The sequence below is a fragment of the Symphalangus syndactylus genome, chromosome 8 (genome assembly GCF_028878055.3).
Source record: "Symphalangus syndactylus isolate Jambi chromosome 8, NHGRI_mSymSyn1-v2.1_pri, whole genome shotgun sequence".
NCBI lineage: Eukaryota > Metazoa > Chordata > Mammalia > Primates > Hylobatidae > Symphalangus > Symphalangus syndactylus.
Genome location: NC_072430.2, coordinates 95,044,429 through 95,069,689, shown reverse-complemented (window position 1 = coordinate 95,069,689; position 25,261 = coordinate 95,044,429). Strand labels below are relative to the sequence as shown.

General features: G+C 32.7%; 1 protein-coding gene across 4 annotated transcripts in view; it reads right to left on the bottom strand.

Moving 5' to 3' along the window:
- Positions 1-25,261, bottom strand: part of GLS (glutaminase) — an 86,051-nt gene that overhangs the window by 19,809 nt on the left and 40,981 nt on the right. For 2 of the 4 annotated variants that reach the window (XM_055290049.2, XM_055290052.2), the window contains 7 exons: positions 24,725-24,757; positions 24,578-24,636; positions 21,800-21,866; positions 21,191-21,241; positions 18,316-18,492; positions 15,196-15,327; positions 14,133-14,225 (listed from right to left, as the gene is read on the bottom strand). In XM_055290049.2, the coding sequence (XP_055146024.1) occupies positions 14,133-14,225; positions 15,196-15,327; positions 18,316-18,492; positions 21,191-21,241; positions 21,800-21,866; positions 24,578-24,636; positions 24,725-24,757 (612 nt within the window). Of the gene's footprint in view, positions 1-10,484; positions 13,126-14,132; positions 14,226-15,195; positions 15,328-18,315; positions 18,493-21,190; positions 21,242-21,799; positions 21,867-24,577; positions 24,637-24,724; positions 24,758-25,261 lie in introns of those variants that run through there. The other 2 variants (XM_055290051.2, XM_055290050.2) reach the window with 2 other exon arrangements.

The following is a 25,261-nucleotide window of genomic DNA, read 5'->3' as shown; positions in this document are numbered from 1 at the left end:
ATGAGGCCACATAGTCCTAAGCTTTCCAAAGATTTACTGAGACACAGTTATTAATATACTATATATAGACAAAACTAATCCAAACTGATATGATTCAGAGGGTTGGGGAATATTCCTTTATAGGAATAGCAATTCCATAAATTCATGCCCATATTTCCAAACTTACACAAATGCAGGAGGTTCTCATATAGTAATTTCAATAGGAATAAATCAAATAGTAAATTTTACTATAAAGGAAAGAAGCTCTGTTTTACAGAAATTTCACTTTAAAAATACAATCTCAAAATGGTACCTCCAAGAACTGCATTCTGTTCTCGACTTTGCTAAGTAATAAACTCCCTTAAAAGCATACAACTTTCAATTTTTTTTTTTTTTTTTTTTTTTTTTTTTGAGACAGGCTCTCGCTCTGTTGCCTAGACTGGAGTGCCGTGGCGCAATCATGGCTCACTGCAGCCTTGACCTCCCAAGCTCAACTGATCCTCCCAACTCAGCCTCCCGAATAGCTGGGACAACAAGCATGTGCCACCAAACCCAGCTGATTTCTTTGTTATTTTTTTGTAGAGACGGGGTCTCACTATGTTGCCCAGGCTGGTCTCGAACTACTGGGCTCAAGCAATCCTCCTGACACCCTCCCAAAGTGCTGGGATTACATGTGTGAGCCACCATGCCTAGCCTCAAAATTTTTCAATGACTAGTTTAATCTGAAATAATTTCACTCATTTGTAAACTGAAAAGTCATAATCATGTCAAAAAATCTGACAACCTATGAAGACAAAAAATTAAAGATTATATATTACCTACAACAAAACAGTTAATATGAAGCACCTACTCTCTCAACTCAGCTAAGTGCTCCAAATATTATTTCTGTTATTAAAGGATAGGAAACATTTAAATAACTTAAGCAAGGTATCAGAGCTGGTAAGTGGAAGAACAAGGGCTCAAACCCAGTCTGGAAGATGCCAGGCCAGTGCCTGAAACTACTAACTATCTACTGGGCCAAGCGATTTTCTAACAAAACCTGGGACTTCCTCAATAATACAATACCAAGACAGAAATATGTTGTGATAGGAAATCAGAAAATAACAAAGAAACAATTTATAGAAAATCAGAGATACTAATTTTATATTGAGGTGCTACCCAAAGGGGTTTTTTAAATGAAAGGAAAATAAAAGAACAAAAGAAATAATTCAACTTGATATATCAATATCACAAACGACAAACAGAAACTGTTAAGATATTTATTCTTTGCATTTAAATCTTTAAAAATGAAATGTGAGTTGGGTGAATGTGAATAAAAGCAAATATGACTGTTACGCCACTGGCAGCAAATAAATAACTTCTTTTCTCAGTGGCATATTATTCCAGTAAACACCAATGAATGGTCTAAAAAGATACCAATGAGGTCATAAGCATCCCTCTTTATATATCCAATTATAAAAGTAGTTAACAATATATCTTTGTGTGGTCTGAAAAACAGCACTCCTAATCAATAAGCCAGAAAGCAGAATAGAAGAAAAATAGCAATGAACAAGGACAAAGACAGCTACTCCTCCAAAGAACAAAACTGCAGATCTTAAGCATATTTGTATTGCACAGACAACTATCAAAGTTTCCCATTCACTATCTTTCTGGTCTTCTCCCACTATTATACAAAAAACTATTTGTAAAAGTTCATGGACATTAGTGAATATTACATTAGTGTGTTAGGATAGAGGACAAGGTTCCACATTTCTGGAATGATAAAGTGCTACATTTAAAAAACAAATACATAAAACCCAAAAGTCAAAGAACTTAAAAGCGAATTTAAGACAGGAAGAGAAGAAATTCATCACCAAATACACATATTAAAGAAAAAAAATCCAGGCCATTGGAATCAAAATATTCTTACAAAGACACCATTTTGTGTAAATTAAAAATAAATAAATACAAACAAGGTCCCTGAAAATAGATGGGGTTCTCTCCCTGCTGTGAAACAACGTAGTTTTAGCATTTATACAGGAAGAATTATGGTTTCAATTCAGAGTTTAAGGTCCTATTTCTCTTAGCATGCCTCAAATCCTGCTACTATAACAAAGCCAGGCACACGGACTTGAGTTTTCTATAGTTATTCCAACCCACAATACTAACACAATCTTTACTAATTGCTTTAATGTTAGAAAAGAAATCCCTCATTTTCACTGGTCTCCAGAGAGCCTTACTTAACTCCCTATATTCTTCAATGTTTATTTCACGTTTTTTCTATTGTGAAACGTTCAACATGCGTGCTTTATGGAGCATACTCACAGAAGAGGTGTTAATAACAGTATGTTTCTCTAATGCTGTAACTTTTCAAGGCACTTTCATAGCCACTTTATTATTCAAATTACATAGCAGGCTCCTCCAACATATAATACTGAAAATTGCTGGAAAAAGCGTATTTTTAAGACACTAAAAAATGAAGCAATTGTTCTATCTAAAAAAAAAATTTAGAAATGACATCGTGTAAATATAAAGCCCTCATCTTACTAAATTATCTATGCTTTCCTACAGTTCAATGCTCCAAACTCCTTAAAATACTCTTTCCTTGACTCCTGATATTGCACTATGCTGGATTTTCCCTTCTCTGGCCACCTTTCCCTAGTGGAAGCCTCTCCTACTCTATCTTACCTTTAAAATGATGGTTTCTTAGGGTTCTGTCTTTGATACACTTTCCTTATCACTTTATACTATCACCTTAAGCAATCTCACACACCACCCCAGCTTCAAATACTACTCTTCATACTGACCACTCACAAAATTATAGCTCCAACTTACACTGCTCTCCTAAGTTTTAGGCCTAAATCTGACTGCTTACTCAACATCACTACTTAGATATCTCACAAATATCTCAAACATTAGCTAGCTTCTACATACTGATAGTTGTCTATCCATTATCCACTACCCACCCCTTCCATACTAACAGAACCTCGATTTGTTAAAGGTAGTATTGTGTCCAATTAAAAACACTTTCCTAGATTCCCTTGTAGTTAGTCTGGTCAATGAGCGTCAAGTGAGTTTCCAGTAAAGCTTCTTTCTTTAGATTTAGGTATCACTCTTTTCTCTTTTTTTTCTCCCACTTTGGCCATACAGGTGAGGCTAAAGATGAAACAGCCACCTTGCAACTCTAAGTTGATAGGAATGATTTCTAAGATCAACACACTAAGGCTTGTGTAACAGAAGTTTACCTTACTGATGGCACTAGCCCTGGTTGGTTTCCCTAATAGTCCCTGAGACTTTTTGTTATATTAGAAAAATAACTCCCATATGTTTAAAGCACTGTCAATCAATCTCCTGATATCCACAAACAGATCCTTCATTACAATAGCCAAAATTAAACTAATTTCTTCCCATACTCCCAAGGTTTGCTTTTCCAGTGTTCTCCATCTTAGTTAATGCAGCAGCTTTGGCCCTGTTGCTCATACTAAAAATCTGGTAGTCAACTTGATATCGCATTCTTTTTCACCCACCAAAAACTAACACCAAGTGCTGCCAATCCTATTTCTTAAACACATCTCTTATTTACCTACTTCTCTCACCTCTAGTCCAAGCCACCAACACATCTCGAGTCCAGAACTTCAACTTTCTCTCTCTTTAATCCATTCTCCACAGAGCAGTATTTAAAAACCAAATCATTCTCTCCCCTTTTTTAAAGTCTTCAAAGTTTCGGCCAGGTGCGGTGGCTCACGCCTGTAATCCCAGCACTTTGGGAGACCGAGGCAGGCAGATCACGAGGTCAGGAGATTGAGACCATCTGGCTAACATGGCGAAACCCCGTCTCTACTAAAAAAATACAAAAAATTAGCCAGGCGTGGAGGCAGGCCCCTGTAATCCCAGCTACTCGGGAGGCTGAGGCAGGAGAATGGCGTGAACCCGGGAGGCGGAGCTTGCAGTGAGCCAAGATCACTCCACTGCACTGCAGCCTGGGAGACAGAGCAAGACTCTGTCTCATAAAAAAAAAAAAAAAGTCTTCAAAGTTTCACACTGAACTCTGAATAAAGTCCAAAATTCTTAATATGGTATATAAGACCTTTCAGAAATGTCTCCCAAACTGTGACCTGAGGACAACCTACAGCAGAAGCACCTGGGGTGCACATTAAACATTTAGATTTTTGAATCAAACTGCAGGACTGGGCCCCAGGAAGCTAGCTGTATTTTAAAATTAAGACACTCTAACAATTCTGATGTACACTGAAATATGAGAAGGCCCACTCTACATAATATGGTCCCATCTCTAAGAGTCATCCACGGCCAATCTCCATCCACCTCACCTCAGTCTTCTTTCAGCGCATTTGCCTTTCCCCTTCTCAAATGTCCTAAACTCCTTCCTGTTCTGGGGCCTTCAGGTCAGACTAGCCTATTAACGCTATTCCGTATTTCCTCTGACTCCTTCAAAACTTACACACTGTATTACCTTCCAGTGAAAACCAACCATATTTAACCACCCAGACAAAACGAGGTCTTCTTATTGTACCCTCTCCTAGCATTTTTTTACTTTTCTGTCATTTATTATCATTATATTTGCTGAAATATTTTTTAAAGAAATGAAACACTAAAGATACAGCTAACCATGCTCTGCATCCATTCCATTCCCTCCTGGCAGTAAGCTTTATCTAGAGGTTGGTGTTCATGTTCTTACAGTTTTATTAGTAACTATATTGCATATTTGTGTCTCATAACGTCTATTATAGATGTACAAAAATAGCATCATATGGCATATACCATTTTGTAACTCACTTATTTTGTAACATTTAAAATGAATTATATCTACATGCATCAGTATTAACAAATCACTTATTACCATTTTAATTATTGTTAGTATTTTATTCAGTATCTGTATCCCTGTTTAACTGCAAACACAAGTTGGATCATACTTGTCTCATTAACTACTCACTGCATATCCAAAACACTTCACAATTTCTGGCACATATTAGGCAAGAAATAAACATTAGTTGAATAAGAACCAATCAGTGAATAATAAAGCACGGGAATAATGCTAAGGTTAATTTATATAGATCTGAACTGCTCAAATTTAATTAGCTAAATATCTTGAACTAATTCTGTTTGTGTGCTGTTTCTAGTGAAATGCTGAGGGGGATGGTAATCTTTTTTAGTTCTTACTTGGTAGAAAAAAAGACCAAAAGAAAATAATTTTAAAGGTTATACATTTTCATTTACATAGAGGGATCTGATCTTGGATATTGGTTGGGTACCAGAAATGAAGAGAAGAAAACAACATGAGAAGAACAAAATTCCTATTTAGAAGGCATTTAAAAAAAAAAAAAAAGTTTGCTAACTAAGTAAAACAGGGATTGAAAATATTGAAATGGAAACCAGGAAGCCAGAAGAATCCTGGACTTCAGCCACTTTCTTACAGTAACACAAGCGAGAAAGCAACTTCATAAAAGCAATGAGTTATCTGACTACAAATTTACACTTACTACAAAAGCAGTTCTAGAAGAGAAGTAGAGCAACTTAAAGTGGGTACGTTTACAATAAAACTGCTAACTTGAGAGAATAAGGGCATTCAGATAGGTGGAAGTTTTTTTTTTTTTTGGTTATCCTTTAACGGCAGAATTGTTTCTTCATAGTCCAGTAAAGAGACATTAAGGCAGAAATATTTTATTGGTATGATTAAAAAGGATTAATAGTATTAGTCACCATGGAATGTTAACAAAATCACTTGTACTGTAATTTCATCAGATGTCAATGAAGTTTCATTGTGCATTAGATGTAACATTTATTCATCTCAATTCAAATATTCATCTCAAACAGTATTATTTAGTTCATTCTTTATTTACATTATAAATCTTGTGCACAGACCTGGATCAATGATGCATATACTTCAAGGATCTAAGTAAAATAATAAATAAAGAATAAGCTATATTATACTGAAGAAGAGAAATTTGGACTTTTACATTTCATGTGTGGTTTTCTTTTTAACTTTTTAAAGAAAATTAAACTACAATGGCAAATGTAAACATCAAAAGATTTGGAAGTGAACATATATAAAGATGTGGAACTGAAAACTCATTTCCTGAGTAACTTTGATATAATTTTTTAAATTACCCTCATTTTGGCCCCAAATAAATTATGATATGAAAGAATAAAAAATAGAATATTTGAAATTTAGATAATATATTCTGAGTTTTTCAACTAAAATCTTTAATTTGGAATGACTGTGAGAAAGAACAATAGAACTTGGGTGGAATTCAATTAATAATTTATACCATGGTTTTAGATATCAATCTCATTCAACAGAAGAAAGTCAAGCCTTAAGGATTAAGTTTTAAGCTGTCCTCTCAAAAGAATCTTTGTAAATTGCCCCTTTGTGATGATTTGTGAAAGGCACATATAAAATAACAAAAATTTATAATTCTAATCTAGATCTAAAAAGAAGTTCAGCAAGAGACTGATTATCATAATTGAAATTTGAATTTTACAATAAAATGGTTCAAACGTGAGTAGTTACATTTGTGTAACTGATACTAATATTTCATCATTTTTATTTTGGAATGCATAATATAAAAGCAAGCAGAATTTATATTGAATGAGTTTATATTGAAAACTTCTGGGGAGAAGAGCTACTCAGGCAGTTTAAATTTTCAGAATTAAGAAACCAATACTATAATATTTTGAGAGCAACAATATTTAAGTTTCAACATTTTGTAAGTCAACAAAGCCTTTCAAAAGTTAACATATTTCAAGAACTCGATATACATAGTGCTTCATAAATATTAAAACTCCAGAACTACGAAATGGAGATTGATACTGAAGACAATATGTACTATAGACAGAGTAAATAAACAGACAAATTAGGAACCTTGCGGGCCACTCACAGATCCAAATGTCGGTAAAATAAACAAGGGAAGTAGCTAGATGTTTTGCACGTTTTCAAAAAGCTAACATGCAAACAAAACAAATTTTTCTTAAGAAACCATTTGTTTAGAACTTGAATAGTCTTTTATTTAATTAAAATCTTTTTACTTATATATTTAATCTAACCTCAAAGGAATGTATTTTAAAAAGCCAGTGATGTAACATTTATTTTTAGAGTTACATTTCTGCTACAGTTTCTTTCTTTCAAACATTGCAGGGTAATGTTTTATTTTTAGAACTACTGTATAACTTTAACGTTTACTTCTAACTTTACTAATTTTTAACAACTGGGACATAAGACTGCTTACTAGAAAAATACAATTAGTTTTAATAAATGCTGATGGTACCATCTGCCAAATAACTTATAGTCACATTAACTACCACCAATTACGCTTCTCTCATTAAAACTAAACCACAAACAGAAAGTCCATCCTAACAAGACACAAAACAGACCAACCCCCTCAAAAGAGAAAAAAACATAAATATGCTAATAGAAAAAGCAAAGTGCTAGGAAACCTGGAAAAGGGGGCTGAGTGGGGTGGGAGTCTGTACCAGATAACATTGAAGATTACTTTCAAATTCAAATCTGTGATTCTAAAAAATATATAAGATTATGGTAAATAAAAGTACATCAAAATTCTAGAAAGGTTGGACTATGTTTTAAAAACAAAAGAAAGCCTTCGGCTCTTTACAGAATACAAATTTCATTATAGCTCAGGATTCCAAATATAATTGCTGGGCAGAGGAGATTTTTATTATATAAACATAAATCACCAGAAATGTAATATGAAAACAGAAATTTAAAAACTATTTTGGGTAAGAATTTTTTCTTTCAAAAGCTAAGCCTTCCAAATAGATAATTTTAATTATCTGTGGTTTTAAGGACTGAAAGTGTTTTAACAAGGTTAAATACCTAATGAAAAAATACTATTATTTTTAATCATGCTATGTATAGAAAAATCATATCCTCAGATATTGAAATATGGCTTAAAAATACAATAAATTATTCTTTGCCATTGAGATGTGGTATATAATTTTTCTTAAAAAAAATTCCATAATTAGTAAATGAGATTTAGAGTTAAAAGTATAGTAAAAATGTTACAAGATTAACCGACAGAAGCAGTTGGCACCAGCTCACCTGTTTCTAAAACTTGCCTTTTGAGGGCAAGATTATAACTTTTTTTTTAAAGCAATACATGATGGTTTTCAATAATAAGTATTCTGTAATTTATTGTTGAATGAAATTTACAAAAAAAAAAAAAAAAAAAACCCACAGATTCCGCCAAAAAAGCAATGCAATCCAAGTGCTAATTAGTATCCTATTCGTTTTGGTTAAAGGTTAATGAATCAGGAAGCCATTATAAAGTTTTTTTATGAAAACAGGTTTTCTATACATGGCATATTTAAAAAATCTCTATTAGCTACAACTTACAAAAATTACTAAAGTAGATCTACAATCTACAAAATAGAAATGGTAAACAAAGTCAACTTAAATTCTCTTCCTCTGCTATGTTCATAAAATAGAAACAGAAAACATTTTAAGACCATAGTAACAAGATCACTTTGTTAAATAAGCATTTATAATCAGTCTACTTAACATACTATTTTAAAAATAAGTACCTTTTCTATTACTATTTAAAAAGTTAAGAACTCTAAGAAACATCACATTTCACCCGCTCTGTTTCATGTTGGATAAATATTGCCTCAGATCCTCTTAGAGTAGTTTTCTAAATTTCTCAAAGTCATGTGCATTTTATGGTATTCAGATTAATAAACTACTAGCTGGAGGTTGGGGTGTAAAATAAAAGAACTTCCCCCAACCCAATTAAATTCCTTCCATTTCTAATTAAATTCCTTCCATTTCTAAGCAATGTAAGAAACAAAGGTTTTTAACTTTGTTACAATTTGAAATAAAAGAAAAATAGTTGAACTTGGATATACTTGAGTGTATGTTTATGTATAATTTTGCCCTTGAACTACATGACAGAGAAAAGACCGAGTAAGTCCATTCTCAATAAGTCTAAGTGAAAATCTGAGAGTAAGGCCATCATGCATGGTAACAAATTTCCATTTATGCTACATCTCCAACATCTGGTTTTGGTTTTATTATACAATGCAAATATAACATTTAATATAAAATGGTAGAGAAGGAATTGAGAAGAAATCACACGTTAAGTATACTGATCATATACCTTTAAAAAATGCTTTCTAGCATTTTCAAGGCCATCTAGGAGAAAAACCAAAACTTTTACAGATGAATAGTAAAACAGATTCTCAAAACTAAAAATTGCACCACAGTGAACTAAATAAAACTGTTCCATAAACTGCTCAATATGAGAAGTGCATTACTTCTTTTAAGTCAAAAACAATTTAAAAATACAATCCTTCCTTATAATAACTTTTGCAAAGTGCTTTAAAGTTAAATTCCACATGAAATCTAATATTCTTGGTTTCACTTTTCCGGAGTTCCCCCAATATTGTTAGTTACTCTCTTACCCTGGCAGTCCTGGTAGTGAATGGGAGTGGTAACAGAAACTACAAATCTTGAAAATCAAATTGAAGAACTAAAGTATGTTATACTTTACCAATTCTAGGGCAGCAAAAATTTTAGGGGTTCTTTTGTGTCCAAGGAATAGATCAATGAATAATTTATACATAATTCAAGATCACCAGGTATTTTAAGTCTCCTCTCTCTGCTTCAAATGAATTTTTTAAAAAAATCTTTAAAAGCAATTAATCATAAACTGTTACACATATTGAATATATCATTATACTGGAACTCCTTATTAACTAATTCTAAAAGAACTTCATTTAAAAATCCCACAGATTAATACAAATTCATGTAAACAACAGTATTTCCCCTTTCAAATAGTTTTAAAACTTCTAAAATATATTCAGGAATCTCCAGAATATGAATGGCAGATTTAATTAAACATAAAAATGTAAAGTACTATATTTGACCTACAATACATGGAGCCTCTATAATTTGTACTATAATTTGGATCATGCTGTGGAAATATACAAAATTCCTTCTGAAAACGTAATCCCCTCAGAAACCAGTTAAGGTGAATTTCTGTATCACTGTCATTCTGTTTAATATAAATACTACTGAGATTAACAGTTTTATTCTAAAGCAATATGATGATATTCTTCATTTGGTTTAGCAATGTTTTTCCTATTATTTAGGCAACAACAGATAAAATGAGAGTTACATAGTGAATAACAACATTCCTCCTCAGAAAGCAGAAATAACCTACAAATAGGGTTGCACTTTTTTTTAAGTTACCAAATGGAAAAACAACCAAAAAAATTGAGAGAAAAGTTTTTATTCAAATACTTCTAGTATAACCAATAGGAAAAGTCCTCCTCCCAGAAAAACCACTAATGCTATATTGCATTTAAAAAAATCAAATAAAGCCCTTTTGAGTATTTCTAGTTTACTTTGAGGCAGCTTCAGAATAGCAAACACTTTAACAGTATCTTCATAAACAATAATTTTTTCTAAGTTAAAATCCCAACTGTATTTGTACTTAAAATGTTGAAGTTGCTTTTATAAAAAACAAAACAAAACAAAAAAAAAAACAATAAAATCAGCTTAAAATAAATTTATTGTACAATACAAAATGTAGGCATACTGGAAAATAAAGGTACATTATTAAATATACAAAGCAAATGAAAGAAAGCTAAACAACACAAATGTTTTCATCCAAACACTAAGATAAAATGCACAACATTTATGCTAAAAACAAAGTACTTCAAGAACAATATGCATTTCAAATGAAATGTTAATGATGCCAAAAAATAAAAAGAAAGAAAAAAGAAAATCAAATATGCTACATTGTAAATGCTTGAATATCAAGAATCAATAATGGCATAAAACAAACCCAATAATACTGGGTACTATCAAGAACTTTGTTTAAAAAGGTGTTAAGAATACTGAAAGAATCAAAATATGTCCTTAAAACTGGCAAAGTTTTTTCTTTTTTAAGTTTGAGGGCCTATTCGCAGTTATCTTAATCTCTTCTTCCATTTATACTTTTCTATAAAAATTTCTGGATGCTCATTCTTAACATTTTCTAAACACAATAGCTTAGATAACAGTACTTCATTTTTAAGTATGCATTTAAAGCATTACCAACACAAAAATAGTAAGTAACACAAATTAACAACCTAATTTTGAAATCTATACGGCTATGTATACAATATGAAAACTAAATCTTCATTTTATAAAGTAAAACCAACTTCTGAATGAAATGGTAAAATGTAACAATTTAGATCATAGGGGAAACCACAATGCCTTTTTTCCAATTAAGGCATTTGGTTGCCCAAACTACAAATGGCCCTGGTTGCAACTAACACAAATATGCAACACAAATATGCAGTAAGGCCTTGAGAAGCATCCAGGTAGGATATGCATCTGAACATTCAAAGAACATTCAAGTAAGCATAAAATCCTTGGGAAAATCCTCTACAACTTAAAATATAATTATTTAAATATATAAATTTAATACTTAAGTTAGCCCAAAAGGCTTTTGGCCAGCACCTCTAGGAAGGAATTTCTTTTCTTAATATCATAGTTCCCAAACTTAAGACATTATGATCAAGATTTTCTATCTTTATTTGCACTAGTATCTAAAATACTCAGTGAAATCTTTTTTGCTACACCATATTTACTTTTACAGACTTTCCATTACCACATACATACACTATCATGCTAAGAAACCACCAAGTTTTTCTTCTAATGCCCCACTAAAATAAACAGGTTTCAACAAACTTGAAACTGTAGGGGAACTATGGGGAAAACCAGAGAAGTATATGGAAGAAGGAAGAAGTGTGAATAGGTCCTATAGAATTTTACAATCACTTTGCCAAGACAACTTTAAATACTATGAATAATTACTTGAAATCAGGTTGTGTAGAATCTATAGTTCTCTTAAAAACAAGTTTTGATTCTCAATATTGCATTTTTATTACCAAATAAAAGGATTTAGATCTAACGTATTTTAGTAGCATACTTACTACCTGCAGACTAAATTCATTTCTCAAGTACTCTAAAAAAGTTCAAATAGAACAAACTTTATGAGATGCTATAACTTATCACAAAAGAAATATTAGCAATTATAAAATTATTAGGATAATAAAATTTTAAAAGCTAAAAACCAAAATTTGCCATTCATAAATATAACATAGAAAAAGTTATGTGGATAATATGAAAATAAAATTGTTTAGGTGAACAATTCACTTGAAGACACTCACTGTTTCTCCTTCTGAGTAACCATTATAGCTTTTTATCAATGAAACGTCATTATCTCACATCTGAAATTCTTTGGCTGGAATGTTTTAGTAACATAAGACACTCCTGTATGTAACAATTCTGACAGAACAGAGGAGTTGCAAAATAAAAAAAATAGGAGTCATATTTTAAAGCATTTGATAAATTTTTAAATAAATTTTTAAAAACGTAAAGCCAATCTATCACTAAAAATGGCATAAATATAAACACAAACTAATCTTATAATCCACTGCTATTTTAAATAAAATAATTTGGGGTTCATTATTTTGCCTTTTTAGTTTTGTATTTAGCATAGAAGTACTTTCTATTGCCACTACAGACATCACATTAGTTTTAAAAATGGAAAAGAAAAAACAAAATGCAACAAAACTTATGAGTTTAATTTGTGAATTTTAGAACTAAGAATTACAATTTTCTGTTACTATTGTAAAATGGGATTATCTGACCACATGGTTAACATTTTAATTACATCAAAAAAATTTAAATTTTTCCTTTTTGTATTTTTAAAAATAAGGCAAATTTATGTACTTGTAAATACTTTAAAGACCAACAAATGCACTTCTTAATCTACTGCCTTTATACAAAGATTAAAAGGAAAAAAAAGCTTTATGGTTCCAGCACCCAAGATTGAGAACAAAAAATACCTCAAATAAATATTTATAACTTGCAAAAAAAGCTAAAGATGTTTGAAAGATTAAATGAAGAAACATTCTGAAACTAGAACCCATTTCTTTAGCTTTTCTCTCCCAGACTTTCCATTCTATATACTACAGTTGTAGAGATGTCCTCATTTGACTCGGGTGACACTTTTTTCCATACTGTCTCTTTTAAAGCAAGTTCTTGTTGGAGACTTTCATAGTCCAATGGTCCAAAGGAATGCTAGTTGTTCAAGCAACATACATAATTTATTAGTGCACTTGAGTGAAGAAAGGTCCAAGCTATAAAATGGTATTTTTCAATGAACATTATTAAAATCTGTTAACATTTTAAACCACCTCCTCTGACATTTTGCTTCATGTTACTCAGGTCGACTCCCATGGAAGTTTCTATCCTGTTGGTTTTGCATAATTCTTACATAGTAACAGAAATTAATTTGATAAAAACTAAAAAAAATTTAGCACTACAGAAAATGTACTTAGTATTTATTAAAAATATTTTCTACTTAGAAGTTCTTCATATTATCTTGAGGTCTAATTAGGTAATTTTACTACAAACATTTTCATTATGGTACGCAAAGAAACGGAATCAAAATTCTCAACACAAGCCCCTTGGTACAGTGAAAAACAATATAGACCAAAAAAGTTAAGTCCTGACTCTTAATACTACTTCTAAAAAAAAGGAATATATGTGTACAATAGTATGAAGCCAAATAAACTGGTAACAAACAAATAGGACCGTAAGATTATTAGGAATATTGCATTAAACACGGTGGAAAAAAATATTTCATCTACAGTGACTTATAAAACTTCTGAGGCTTCATACGGTCTCTCATTAATATGATAATCCTTTTCCATTTACATATCCATCTACACAGTATGCAAGAAGTTAAACTTCAATTTAGGACGAACAAATATTAAAACAATGCTTTCTTTATAGCATGCAGCACGTTCCAATTTTTTTTTTTTAATAGAATCAATTCTAAAAATCTTGCTTAAAATAGTGGAAAATGGGAGGGGAAAACCCTGACACTAGGCTAACCAGTTTCAATTTAAATAACAAAGCAGCAATATTTAAATATCTGTATCTATTAACTATCTATTAAGCAATATTTAAGTATTTAATACTGGTGATCCCAGATTTAAATGTCAACAATTTGTTTACACTCATTTATGATTAGCAAAGACCCGAGGCCACTAACAAACTAAGATTTTATTTATACAGGCAAATCTCACTTTTTCTCTTCTTAAAAATTTTATATACTTATCTAAATAAGAATTTTGCTTACCCTTTGATCACCACCTTCTCTTCGAGGATCAAGTTTTTTTGCAAAGTGTCTCAAATTATCATAGTTATGGAAATTACACAGAGAAACAAGATCCTGCAAACAGTTATACAGAGCAGGTATAAAAAATTGGCTATTCATTGGTTATGTATATCCATATTTTAACAAACTCTGCTTATATCGTCCAGCTTAGAAATCATCACTACATGCTAATAAAGTAGTATAATGCATCAAGAAGAGAACTAAAATCAGAGTAAGATATGAATACAAGTTTTAAGAACACTGCTTACTAACATGATCCTAGGGCTCAGCCAATCAAATCATCTTTCATCTTCTACAAAATAGGGTTTATAACCGGCCCCATGAAAGAATTCTTCTATCAAATAAGTGTAAAGCCACATTAAAATATAAATAAGTACTCTGGTTACAATCTACTATATTTTATATGCAATCCAATGTCATACTCTAGTTTTTGTAAAATATAAAAGACTGGAAAAGAAAACAATTTTAATTGAGTATGGTACTTAATATGAACTCAAGCAAGTAATAAATGTAACTAAAACTAGAAGCTCAAACATTAGCAGGAACTGGGTAACAACAAAATACAGAACTATCAAGAGCAGTAATAGTTTTGTTTAATCTTTTTTTAATTTTCAGTGCTTATTTCCTCAAAAAAATGTTTAAAGGTAGTCAATGGATAAAGATATTTAACCATGCAAATTAAAGATATAATAAACCAAAATAATTCTTAAGATATACTGGCTTTTAAATTACTTCTCCAAGTTTAATATCTTTTGTTGAGCTTTTGAAAATTGATACTAATTATAACCATGAAAATTAAAATATTAGCATCTAACAAATATAATCTGTGGGAATAATTAAATGGGAGCTGTCTGATAGAGATAACTTGAAGCTCCTCTGGGAGTATTTCCACGGCTCCCTAGTAACTGGCACACCATAGGCGGAGGGCCAAGAGTTAATGAACTATGGAAAATGGGTTAAAAAAAAGAATCATTGGATGGCTCAACTTATATCATCATTATTTTCATTAAGAAAATATGCTTACGTGACAAAAGTGAATTCCCTTAACACTGTTGCCCATCTTATCCAGAGGCGGAGACCAGCACATCATACCCATAACATTGGGGACAACTAGAAGAATGCCCCCAGCAACTCCAGATTTTGCAGGAAGACCAACCTAAAAATAATTCAGTAAAAGAGTATTCAGGTAAACATTTTAAAATAAGAAATGTTATGTTCAACAATAGGGAAACTGGGGCTGGGCACCATGGCTCACTCCTGTAATCTCAGCACTTTGGGAGGCCAAGGCAAGCAGATCACGTGAGCCCAGGAGTTGGAGGCTAGGCTGGGTAACACAGGGAGATCTCATCTCTACAAAAAATAGCAAGACATGGAGGTGCACACCAGTAGTCACAGCTACTCTGGAGGATGATGTGGGAGGATTACATGACCTCAGGAGGTCAAGGCTACAGTGAGCCATGATCGCACCACTGCACTCCAGCCTGGATGACAGGGCAAGATACGGTTTCAAAAAAAAAAAACAAAAACAAATTGGGAAATTGGTTTAAAAATTAAAAATTATCTCCTGACCTCGTGATCCGCCCGCCTCAGCCTCCCAAAGTGCGCTCCCAACTACTCGGGAGGCTGAGGCAGGAGAAAGGTGAACCCAGGAGGCAGAGCTTGCAGTGAGCTGAGATCACGCCACTGCACTCCAGCCTGGGCAAAAGAGTGAGACTCTCTCTCAAAAAAAAAAAAAAAAAAAAAAAATATATATATATATATATATATATATATATACACATACCATAGAATTTCAACATTAAAAATATTGTAGATAAATTTTTATCAACATGTTTATAAATAAAGTTATAAGGCCGGGTGCGGTGGCTCATGCCTGTAATCCCAGCACTTTGGGAGGCCAAGGCGGGCAGATCACCTGAGGTCAGGAGTTCGAGACTATCCTGTGGAACATGGCGAAACTCCATCTCCACAAAAAATACAAAACTTAGCCGCGTGTGGTGGCAGGCACCTGTAATTCCAGCTACTCAGGAGGCTGAGGCAGGAGAATTGCTTGAACCTGGGAGGCAGAGGTTACAGTGAGCCAAGATCACACCACTGCACTCCAGCCTGGGTGATGAAGCAAGACTCCATCTCAAAAAAAAAAAAAAAAAAAAAAGTTATGAAACAGTTTGGGATAGATATGAATATAGAAAAATTGCTTAAAGATAAACTCTAAGGAATTATAACAGTTACATCTAAATTGTGAGGCTATGGATGCTTTTATTCTTCCTGACTATATTTTCTAATTGTTCTAAAATAAACGTATTGTTTTTAAATATAACAAATTATTTTTAAAAAATATTTTACAACTAGAAAACAATAAAAAGTTATATATTCTTAAAAGATTTTCTAAAATGGTAATTTAAATTACTCCTCCTCAAAAAATTTAAGTTACATTAGCAAAACTTGACAAATGATAAAAAAAACAAAATTAATGTCATTAGGGTAGTGTTCATTAATTGCTTACTAACATTCAGTCAGTAAGTACCTCTGGATAGGAGAATCACTTGAACCCAGGAGGTAGAGGTTGCAGTGAGCCGAGATTGTGCCACTGCACTCCAGCCTGGGTGACAGAGTGAGACTCTGTCTCAAAATAAATAAATAAATAAACAAACAAAAATAAAAGAAGTATACCAGTAAAGTACTTTTACACAAAACTAAACAAAACAAGCAGACAAAAAAAAAAAAAACACCTGAATTGGATCTACAAATTTATAGGAAATACAAGGGACAATGGAACAGAGGTAATCAGCAATGTAGAGACAGTGGAAAACTGTATAGACTAAATGATCCAGTTTTTCCAACCAAAAATAACAAGAAAAAAAGAGAGACAGGTCAAAAGAAGACCAATAGATTTAAAAAAAAAAAAAAAAGTAGACACAACCCAATCATAATACATGCACCTCATTTGTATCCTAAGTCAAACAAACTATAAAATAATATAATAGGTCGGGTGCAATGGCTCACACCTGTAATCCCAGCAATTTGGGAGGCTGAGGCAGGTGGATTACTTGAGGTCAGGAGTTCGAGAACAGCCTGGCCAACATGGCAAAACCCCGTCTCTACTAAAAATACAAAAATTAGCCGGGTGCAGTGGCAGGCACCTGTAATCCCAGCTACTCGGGAGGCTGAGGCAGGACAATCGCTGGAACTCAGGAGGCAGAGGTTGCAGTGAGCTGAGATCGTGCCACTGCACTCCAGCCTGGGCAACAAAGTGAAACTCCGTCTCAAAAAAAAAAAAAGAAAAGAAAGAAATAATTTACAAAATAATCCAGGAAATCCGAACACTGACTAAATATTTTGATATTCAATTTAATATTGATATTAATAATGATATTAAAGTTGTGATATGTAATATTTAATTTTTATATGTAAAAATTCTCTTATTGTTATGTTTTGTTAAGGGTCCTTATTTAGAATTACATACTGAAATATGACAAGGATAGGGGAAATAGATGCACATACAGATGAAACAAGATTGGTAATGTATTCATAATTATTGAAGCTGAGTGATGGATAACATTAAATTTCTCTCTCTCTCTCTCGTTTTACATGTTTGAAAATTTCCAAAATAAAAAAAGCTTTTAGAAGGGCATTATGACTTGACATGAGCAGAATGAAATAAGAAAAGTCTATATACTTTACAAGTGGCAAATGCACAACAGAGCTTAAAGCAGTACATTTTTGTTAAGTTTTAACTTTAATATACTTTTAGTCCTTAAAACATCTATGGCTGTAACCAAAGATGTGAAACGTCACGTCTTTGCAATCTTTCTGAACTTAGAGAATTCTTAAGATACATAATAATCATAATGCTAAACATTAACAACTAAAAGTAAAAAATGACTGTACTAACCTTGTACACTGGATTGCCTTAAAAGCAGAAGGGATGAGGTTCTATAAATCAAACTTCCAAATTCTTAAGAACATCTGGTAGACCTTATCTCTATTCCTTACTAATGTTGTAACAAATTAACCTTGAAAACAAGCCTCTCTCTCAAAAATTAATATACAGCTTTAGAAGCAAAGTTCAAACTGCATTTTTAAAAGAACCAGTTCAGACTAGTTTCTTGCCAGAGAAAATTAAGATTAAACAATTACTTACATGGAAAGCAAACTGCCCTGAGAAGTCATACATGCCACAGGAATGCATCAAACTCAATGTATTTCGAACTGCTTCAGGGCTCAGTACTCTTTCACCAGTAATTGGGCAGAAACCACCATTAGCCAGTGTTGCAGCCAGCACACTGGCTGATTCACAAGTCACTTCAATGGAGCACAGCTAACACAAAAAGCAGAATTCTCATATTACTTTTAATATTACTGTTCACTTCTAAGATAATCTATTTTATTTGGTATTCATACAGATCTGAAATATTTCTTCCAAAGAGAATACTTTAATATAAACTTGAGGACATTCTGAAGATTTTAATTGACCAAAGTCCTACCCCCTTTTAAGATTTACCCTGATTTGGCCAAAGATACTCAGTCTTTTAATGGCAGTACTAGACTAGGAAGTGCCAGCCTCTAAACACTAAAATTTGTTATTATCCCAATGTGATATTCAAATTTGCTTAAATATTAATACTTTCTGTGTAATACACAAGCATAATTACTTTTAACTCAACAGAAAAAAAAGAGCCACGAAATATTTTTAAGATAAAGCACCATACATGAAGATTATGATAGTGTCTACATGAGAAATCACCATTTTAGAAAAAAATGCTAAAGTGCCTGACATTTTACCCATAACAAAGTTCAGTGTCCCCATCTATATGGTAACAGGCAAAGGACAAAGGGGAAGAAAAATATTAAGCAGATCTGTCTCAGATGCTCTGTAAGCCTAAACCAAAATGTTATCCTTTAGACCATTTATTAATATTTATTTGATATTTACTATGGGTGCTAAAGATACCCTATAGGATGAAATTTTTGCATTTAAATACAATCAAAATAATGAAAACAGTTCACTGTACCAAACCCAAATTTACCCATAAAATGAAAATAAATTTTTCCACATTTTATTTTTAGGTAATAGTAAGCAAAATTGGGATAAGATGGGGTCAAAAAAGAAAGTGGATAGGAGAAGAATGGGTTCTCAACTTGTAAATTTTCCTCAGCCATACTCCAAGATCTACAAGAGGCACAAAGGGGTTTGGAAATAGCAAAGAGGAAAACTAAGTACAGTGAATTAGAATATTGTGTGTTTAACTTTGACTAGACTGCCTATTTATATAAAAAATCTCTTCCCTATTTCTCAAAAACGACAGAACCGACTTACAATACTGCCCCAGATAGCAAAGATTTGTGATAAGGTCAGCTTAATCATGCAAGGCTTTCTGAATTCCAATGATCATTTCCTAGTTTATACTTAACATTAACTGGAATTTTGTTTGTCATAAGGCAGCACATTCTTAATTTGCCAAATGCCAACTTGGGTACTCTCCTGCTAATCTCAATGGCCGTTCGATTTGATGCAGCCCTTCTCCAAAAAAGTCAGTACCACTTCTATGGCCGTTTCTTGATTTTTGCCATGAAGTATAGAAATGTCACAGTATAGTAGATTCTATAACAGCCAAACTTAAACATGTATTCCAAAGGTAAAGAAACTTATGGAAAAAATTCATACAGACCAGGGGGAAAAAAAGGCTAGTTTCAAAGGAATTTCACATATCATCTCATGTTATCTTCCACATAATGTGGCAAGGCAGGTGAGGCATATACTACAGATAAGGAAACTAGGGATCAGTAACTAAAATTAGGTCACATGGCTAATAAGTGGCTGGGCTAGACCTTAAATTTTATATTGATGGTCTGGATTCCTAATTTACAGTTTTTCACATTGGGCAGATGAAAAGCTGCAACCTGGACATCTATCAAACTCTAACTCATTATTAACCTCCCTTATATATTCTCTAAGATTACTGAAAGGTGAAAATTAAGGAACCTTTAATAGTAAAGACAGGCAAATGTAAGGTGAACTAGAAATTAACAATAATGTAGCCTCCTATGTGGCTTCACATTACAGCCCCATCAGTGGCACCAACTGTGTTAAATCTGTAAGAAAAAATTGAACGGAAAATGTGGGTGAGAGAAGAGATCTCCAGGAAGGCTATTCTAAATTGAGTTCTATACCACAGCCCACTGTGCATAACATGGTCCCTCTCACCCAACCCCACCCCCTCAATATTGAGAGCTACTCTAACTTAAAGGAAAGCCTGACATATGACACTGCAGAAATGAACTAGCACCAGTTAAGCCAGGATAGAGCAGTAACAAAGAAATTACAAGATACCAAGTCAGCTGAGACACTGACACTTTTAAATGCTGAGTAAGAGCCTTCTGATTAGTTAAAAAAAAAAAAAAAAGCTTTTCCCAAACAAAATGTAAAAGCTACGAAAAATTTAGAGCTCAGTTTATAATTAAGAGTGCCAATTTCTGGGAGTGCACATTATTTTTGACAATTCTTAAATATGTTTACAGAAAAAACTGTCCCTATTACATTTTGAGGTATGGATTTTTAGGCAACATGGACATGAGACAGCCTTTTATGAAGACATTTTTGAAAGTCAATGGAAAATGTATTTTCTCATGGCCTAGAACCAAGATTTCTGAGACATCTACATTTTGCATAATGTGACACAACCATTTATTTATTTTGAGAGAGAGTCTCACTGTGTTGCCAGGCTGGAGTGCAGTGGCATGATCTCGGCTCACTGCAACCTCGGCCTTCCTGGTTCAAGCAATTCTCCTGCCTCAGCCTCCCAAGTAGCTGGGACTACAGGCACACACTACCACACCCGACTAATTTTTGTATTTTTAGTAGAGATGGGGTTTCACCATGTTGGCCAGGATGGTCTTGATCGCTTGACCTCATGATCTGCCCGCCCTGGCCTCCCAAAGTGCTGGGATTACAGGCGTGAGCCACCGCGCCCAGCCGACACATCCATTTATATATACGATTCACATAATTAAATTACCTGGAAGTAGAAGTCTAATATACCAACCATGTCTGTGCCTTCTGGAAAACACTAAAAAAATAGAAAGGCAATTAAAAATTCAGGCACACAGAAATGCACATAAGTTGAGAAATACATGAAAAATTTCAAATGTACACAAGTGTTTCATTTTAATTAATAAAATAGCATGTAGCTTCTAAAAGAGTATAAACACGAAATAAAAAAGCAAAATTTTATCACATCATGTAAGTTTCTAGATACTAGTTTAACTGACAACGATAAAATGACTCATGATTTATAAATCAAGTTACTAGACCAACCACTTAAAAAGATCAAGAGTAGTTAACACTAATCAGGCATTACGCTTTTGAAAAAATAGACTAAACCTCAAACAAAATTTGTATTAATAAATAAAATCAGTCAAATATTTAAATACTGCCAGATACAAATCAATTTAATAACAACATTAACAATTTGGTAACACTGACTCATGAGCACTCTGCAAAAACTTCTGCACCTTAAATACTAATAGGTAGTTGCTTAAAGGCTATTGTTGAATTCTTAGCATACATCTTCATGTATTTTATTAAATGAAAGAATAACTTGAAATAGAAACAAAAATTTAAAAACCTTCTTTTCTTTTAAGTAATATCCTATTGCAAAATTTCGATCTCCACTTTCTCTTTCAGACTGAAACCTGGAAGAAGAAAAAAAAATTTGCTCTATGTACTTTCTTTACAAGTGTGATTGTACATAATTTCATTTGCACAGCAATGTACAGCATAAAGAACACTGAACTAAGATTCAGGACTACAGAGTTCCAATCAATTCTGTCAATAGGCTATTTGTGTGACTTTGGACAAGTCATTTAAGTGGTAATTCTTTCAATCTTCATTTTCTTGGCTATAAAATGACTGAAATGAATTCAGGCCCTTTCTAGTCTTCATATTTTGTAAACAAAAATGCTAATTTTAAAATTCTCAAATCTTCTACCATTAAAATGCACTGAAAAACTGCAGAATCCTCTGCCTACCCAAAAGTACAATAAGAGTCCGTTTTAGTTGACATAATCAGGGAACTTGACATAATCATGGAACTTTCACTGAGAATGGGAAACACAAAATGGATCTTGCAGGACTCAATGGACTAATAGATTTCAGGGTGGGGCCTAGGCACTGGCAAATTCCATGCATCATGAACTGTTAGAAAAGTATATAGACAGGGGTCCACTGAAGAATGGCAAATATTCTGATGTAACTGGGAAATGGCACATGGAGAAGAGTGGGAAAACATCAAACAAACAAAGGAGACGGGGACCAAATTACCAAAACCAATAGATGCCGAATAATGTAATAGTTCCTGACTACCCACAAAACAAAAGCCTGAGGGCTTACAAACAAGTTACCTAATCAGATCTACATTTTATAAAGATAACTCTGACATCAGTTTGAAAAAGGGGAAAAAGAAGTGATGACTGATCTATTAAAAGAACACTGTAATGAGAGCTACAAAAGCCTGAATTTAGGCAGCTGTGATAGGAATGGAAGGAGAGGTATGATCAAACATGCAAGTAGTTGGATAATCTTCCAACGTGATGAGAAAAAGGAGAGGCAGAGTGAAGACTGATACAAAGCCTGAATTTCTAACATAGCCTGAGAGGGTAATAATATTAACTGACACAGGGATCTATCTCTAGAGCAAAGAGCAGTTTGGAAAGAAAGAGAATGAGTTTTGATTTAGATTTAATTTGCATTATATTTGGGAATTGCCCTACAAGTCTAAAAGGGCTGCTGATATTAGAGGAACTGTGGTTAATGTTCTTTATATCACTGAGGTGGACAGCCCCTTCTAATTGTACATTTTAACATTTCAAATTCTTATCAATTTGCCGTACTTTTAAAAAAAACATCAACATAGTTTAGATAAATGCTTAACTAGTCAGCAATTATCACACTGACACATAGTTCTTCAACACTATCTCAAGTGTCTATTATCTGCCAGATAACAGGGATACAGAAATGAACTGGAAGACACAACATTCCATCTAGGTCTTAAGGAGGGCAGAGTCTAATGGTGGCTATGGGGCAAAGAGAGACATGTAATAAGTTTGATAAAATATGGTAATAGGAGAGCACAGAAAAGAGGCAAGTTGAGATTCATGGAATACTTCCTGGAAAAGATAATTAAGCTGATGAATTAATGTTGGGAAGGCATGCAACCTGAAAATGTTTACCCCTGAAATGCGAAGCAGGAAGTGCAAAATAAGAATAAAATAGTAGTATACATGCTAAAACTGTTTAACATAATAATACTAAAATAATGTTTAACATAATAATGTTTCTAATGACAAGGAACCAGACAAATACAAAATCGGAAACATCCACTATATGGCCTGCTGCCTGTTTTTATAAAGTTTTTTATAACACAGCCTCATATTGTCTATGGCTGCTTTTCTACTAAACAGCAGAACTGAGAAGTTACAACACAGTCCATATGGTCCACAAGCTTAAAATATTTACTGTCCGGTCCTTCAAAGAAAAAGTCAGCAACCCCTGGTCTATAAAACAAGCAGCCTGCACTCTTTAAAAATAAAAGCCATTTAATAAAATTTGTTAAAGCAAGGATCTAGAGCACGGGGACTGTTCTAAGTAAAGAGACAAAACAGACATCGTAATAAATACAATGTAAGAACCCTGATTTGTTCCTGAATCTAAAAAATAATAATAAAAGTTGTAAAAGACATTTGGGGAAGAGATGGGGACATTTACACATTGATTAATGTCATGATATTTTAAAATTAACGTTAACGTTCTTACATGTGTTAATGGTATTGTGGTTATGTAGGACAATGTCCTTATTCTTAGACTGTATGTGCTTTCTTATCTAAGGGTGAAGTATCATGATGTCTACAACTTAATTTGAAATGGTTTAGGGAAAAAAAAAATCTATGTACATATATATTTACATATCTGTGTTTAGAGGTATACATACATATTTTTTATCTATCTAAAGAGACAGGTTGAGAAAAAGCAAGTAAGACAAAATATTAGAAAATATAAGTAAAAGATTCCAGTTATTTATTATTTCAACTTTTCTGTAGACTCACAAATTTTAAAATAAAAAATTGGGGTAAAAATCCAGACAGCCTGGAACAGAAATAGAAGAGAGGTAAGACAGGTATTATAAGCAAAGATAAAACTGAATAAGCACCAGTAATTTGAGATAAACTTGGGATCTCTTCTGATTGTATGATTACTTATAAGAAATTTGTCAAAACTATTTAAAGTATTTTTAAGTGTTTCTGTCAGGTAATTTAGAAATCATTCATTTCCCTCTAATGAAAAGAGAGCAGATCAATTCTAAATACAGTGTGTTTTTATGTAACAAAACAGTATTTAAAAAACTCACGTTGCATTACTGAATCCAACATATTCATTACCAGCCATCTTATTTAAAAACTGCATGACCTATAAACCAAAATTAGGAAATATTAGTAATCAAAAAACAAATATATAGAGAATGTAGCATGAAAACTGAATGACATGTTGCACTTACATAGTCAAATTTTTCAGCATTATTTACTCCTTGCTGCAAAAAATAAGAGACATAAATACGTTAATATAGGTACCACTACAGTTAAGTTTCAAGCCAATATCAAAATTTCAAACAGCTACTATTATAATATACTGCATTAGTATTTTTAAATCTAGGAAATAGTTCTAAAGTAATTTAACATTTACATAAACTTTTTTACATGTTATTTAATACCCATATGTTGAGAATGCATCAGAATTACAAAGGGAATGCTTTATTTTAAGTATATCTTTACCCAACCCAAAGTTACAGAATTTTAAATACAAGTTACCATGAATTCCCTTATCTTTCATGACAGCACATAATTTGCTAAAATGTGTTATTTATTTAATCTTATATTTTAAAAAACTTAAAATAAAGTTTCACCTTTCGAAAAGAATTAAGTATATATAAAATATTTCAATTAAGAACAATCTACTTGTATTTTATTAAATCCTTAAACTAATATTAGAGTTAGAAAAATGAGTTATGCTGCAAAACTAATCTTTTATAATTCCA